Source organism: Pistacia vera, unplaced genomic scaffold, assembly GCF_008641045.1.
Source record: "Pistacia vera cultivar Batoury unplaced genomic scaffold, PisVer_v2 Contig628, whole genome shotgun sequence".
Taxonomy (NCBI): Eukaryota; Viridiplantae; Streptophyta; class Magnoliopsida; order Sapindales; family Anacardiaceae; genus Pistacia; species Pistacia vera.
Genome location: NW_022196477.1, coordinates 66,533 through 70,454, shown reverse-complemented (window position 1 = coordinate 70,454; position 3,922 = coordinate 66,533). Strand labels below are relative to the sequence as shown.

Sequence of the window (3,922 nt, the reverse complement as noted above, 5' to 3'; positions counted from 1 at the left end):
AAACTTTATACTTTGAGCTTGTTAGTTGTGTGAGCGTTAGGCTGCTTAACTCATTTCCGAAGGGTTAAGGCCGCACGAACTTAGCAAAGAAGTTAAGTGCGTGACATTACGCTTATTTGTTTATTTATTTTGGGCTTTTGCCTAGAGCATGGGGTGGATCAACAGGTACATAGTTTATATTTTTAGTTTTAAAATATAGACGGGTGCGTTTAGCTTATTGTTTTTATCCATATTCCAAATTCTATTCTTCAAATGTTGTTTGGCACGTTATTCCCAAAATATTAGTCTATTTTTTTAATTACTTTTAGACTCCATAAGTTTATTAATTTCATAAATAACCCCCAGAAAAAAAGTTTAAAAACTAACAAAGCCAACCCACCCACCAATACTTGTCAAATTCTAGCAACCATCGCTGGTGGTTGCTGGAATCTATCACAACGGTCACACGACCACCGGAAGTGGCCGGTAATGGCCAGATCTGACCGGAAAATGCCAGATTTGACGGCCAAATCTTGGCCATCGTTGACAGACAACGACGGTCATATCTTTGGCCGTCTTTGCCTTTTCCGACCGTCGAAGGCCACATTCGGCCTTAGATCTGGCCTTTTTCGGCCAAATCCGTGGTGGATATGGCCGAAAAAGGCCATATCGATCGAATACCCGGTAGATCCGACCGGTATGAGTGGTTATCCAATTTTTTGGTCAGATTCTGGCGGTGGTGGCCAGAATTTGGCACTGCGAGTAGTAGGGGTGTTTTTGTCATTTTATAATATTTTAATATATTAGGGTGTTTATTAAATTAGCAAACCTTGGGGACTTTTGGATAAATTTTTAAATTTTTTCTCGTAATACTCCCCTATCCAACTATCCAATACTATCCCTAAAATCCTATCCAAAATAATAAACCAAACGCACCCGACAATTTTTTTTTTTTAATTATCAATATATTATAATATGATGATTGTGAGACACACAGTTGAAAATCGGCTGCGAGTTGTCACCGGAGACCGATGACGCCATAGCCAAATGTGGTGTATCACGGCAGTTCTGGTGGGATAAGTCCTCTCTGAGAGAGTTGAATATCTTGTGGTGTATGATTATTTTAAAGAGTTTTAGTTTTAAATATTAATTCGCCAGAATAAAATCTTAATTAATGTGGATAAGCGAGATTCATAATTTTAGACATTAAATTGATAAGTTGATTATTAATGATTATTGTAATTATAATTTTTTAATCCATTGATTTTTTTTAAACTTTACGGTTGAGAAATTACATCAAATTGTTATCGTTTAAAAATAAATAAACAATCCTGATTTATGTGCAAGCTTTATTTAATTTTACAAAACCGTGAAATTAAAATAATTAAAAAACAATGGTACCCATCGTATTTCAGTATTTAGGAAGATACTGTAATATCTTTAACTTTTAAGTATTTTATTTTATCAATTTTTTATTTATTTAAATGATAGTGGCAGATGATAAGTTATATATTGGAAAATATTAAATAATTAAAAATAAGGTAAAAAGCTCTTAAATCAAGTACACATAAGCCACCAATATATAATATAAAGCTACATATAAGAAAATTTTCATAAAAAAAATAAAAGTTGAGGGGACACATGCCCCCTTGTTTCTGTATGTATTGGTTCATTATTGTTATCCGCTTGAGAAAAAGCAAAGCATAGACCCCCTTCTGTTTTTTTTCCCAAGCTGCTTTATAAAAAATAATAATAATAATAATAAGAAAATAGAAAGAAATGGTGGTGAGGGAGAAAAAAAAATACATAAAAGTTGAAATTACGCATTAAAAGAAGAAAAAGGAAAACAAAATGGTGTTGAGAGGGAAAATAAAATACTAGAGGTAACTAAGTATCAAATGAAGGGCAAATTTTATTTTCTTGATGTATAGCTTGATAAGAAATATTTCCCAATTTTTTTTTTCCTTTTTCAAGGCTGATGTTATTTTCATTATAAGAAGCAAAACTGTAAAAAAGGTGTCAATCAGCCTCCTGAGTTATGGATGAGAGGTTGCAGAGGCTGCAGAATTCTGCTGCAGAAGGAGATGTTGATACATTCTTTTCAATACTTGCGGAGGATCCATTTGTTTTGGAGCGTATTGATGGGATGCCCTGGGCGAGTACTCCCTTACACACAGCTGTAAGCGGGGAAAAGATCCATTTCGCCAAGGAAATTGTAAACTTACAGCCATCATTTGCTTCGAAGCGTGATCATCTCGAACGTAGTCCCCTTCATTTGGCTTTGGAGAAGGGGCACGGGGAACTGGTAACATGGTTGATAACATCTGACAGTGATCTCGTCCGTGTCAAAGGAAAGGGGATGCTCACTCCTTTGCACTACGCAGCTCAAATTGATGATGAAAAAAATTTGGCCGATTTTTTGTATGTTTGTCCATCATCCATCAAAGATTTGACAGCTAAAAGTGAAACTGCTGTCCATGTAGCCCTCAAAAGCAGAAGTTTTAAGGCTTTTAAAGTCTTGCTAGGATGGCTTCGACACTTCGATCAAGAAGAGATCCTAAGGTGGGAGGACGAAGAAGGAAACAATGCTTTGTATACTGCAATATCTGAAAATCAACCTGAGGTAAGCATTTGACATGTCTTATTGTATTTAACTGCAGGCTTTTAATTATGTCCTCATTTTCTTGACATAATTGGCTCCTAACTTGTCCTTTATCTTCTGGATAATGAAGATGGTGAAGCTGTTGATTAGATATCTGGATGTAAATAGAAAAAACAGTAAAGGTTGGACAGCTTTGGACATTTTTCACGATCGCCGAGATTCGCTGAATGCAGAAGTTGAGAGAATTCTACTTTGTGCTAAAGCTAAAAGAGCATCCCAACACCCCGATCCTCGGCTTAACTATAGAGAAAAATTTGAAACTAATATCACTGCCATGTTCTTCGGTTATCACAGCTCACTGGTCGACTACTTACGCGAGAAATTACCAATTGTGGAAAAAATAATGAAAAATATGATGGTTGGTGACCGAATCATAAATAGAGTTCCTCTTAAAGTCCAAAACGTGGTACTTGTGGTGGCTATATTGACCGCGACGGCCACCTATCAAGCTGCACTCGTCCCCCCAGGAGGATTCTGGCAAGATGATGATCAAGGCAAGGCTCCAAGGAACAACAACAACAATAATAATTTTTTAGGTTCCTACTCAAAGTTTACTATGAAAGAGCGATCACAACATCTTGCAGGTCACATGGTTCTGGGGTCTATTTATCGTTTAGATTTCTTGCACTGTAATACCGTGGCTTTTGCTACGTCTGTGTGCACCATTCTTATTGTCACAATTGGGCTCCGGTTTTCCAAAATCGTTGCCCTATCCACAACTTTGATGGTGATTGCATATTGCATAGCCCTGACAGAAACCGCTCCCTTCCAGATTGGTTCAGTTTCGTGGTACTTGTTTTACCCATTCATGTTTATAGTTGGGTTTGTAGCATATGTCATTCCTTTGTTTTTATTTATCCGAGAGAAGCTGCTTAAATTTTACGGGCGGGAGCAAGTAAGTATGGGAAGCTTGGAGCAACCAAAGATGTGAATTGTTTGGAGTATGTGAGGCTACTTTAACATTTAATTCTTCAGCTGTAATATTCATGGTGATTGGTGAACTTTATCTTCTTTGTTTTAATGGATTTGAGGCTTGTATAATTATACTGAGATGGTGAGGACAGATAGAACAGAAGTATTCTTGTAGTGTTGTGTCACTTTATCTTTTGAAAATGCATATTTTATATTATGTATAATCCTTTTAAGGAAAGTGTTGTTGGTAAGGTTGGCTTGAGTTATACACACGCATTGTTTGTTCCAAAAAAAAAAAAAAAAAAAAAAAAAAAATACACCACTAACACTAAGAATCAGTGTTTTGAAATCTGGACCAAACTAATCGAT

General features: G+C 36.1%; 1 protein-coding gene across 1 annotated transcript; it reads left to right on the top strand.

The window, feature by feature from the left end:
* The first annotated feature begins 1,985 nt into the window (after nucleotides 1-1,985).
* On the top strand, nucleotides 1,986-3,720 carry LOC116111171 (ankyrin repeat-containing protein BDA1-like). The gene is made up of 2 exons (XM_031397375.1): nucleotides 1,986-2,602; nucleotides 2,712-3,720. Exons 1-2 carry the CDS (start codon nucleotides 2,018-2,020, stop codon nucleotides 3,570-3,572), a joined length of 1,446 nt encoding a protein of 481 aa, XP_031253235.1. The 5' UTR covers nucleotides 1,986-2,017; the 3' UTR covers nucleotides 3,573-3,720.
* The last annotated feature ends 202 nt before the right edge of the window (nucleotides 3,721-3,922 follow it).

What these genes read in the sequence shown, in the direction of transcription:
- LOC116111171 (XM_031397375.1), top strand. Translation starts at nt 2,018, where the DNA reads ATGGATGAGAGGTTGCAGAGGCTGCAGAATTCTGCTGCAGAAGGAGAT. An exon ending in TATCTGAAAATCAACCTGAG is followed by an intron (nt 2,603 to 2,711) that starts GTAAGCATTTGA and finishes TGGATAATGAAG; the next exon opens with ATGGTGAAGCTGTTGATTAG.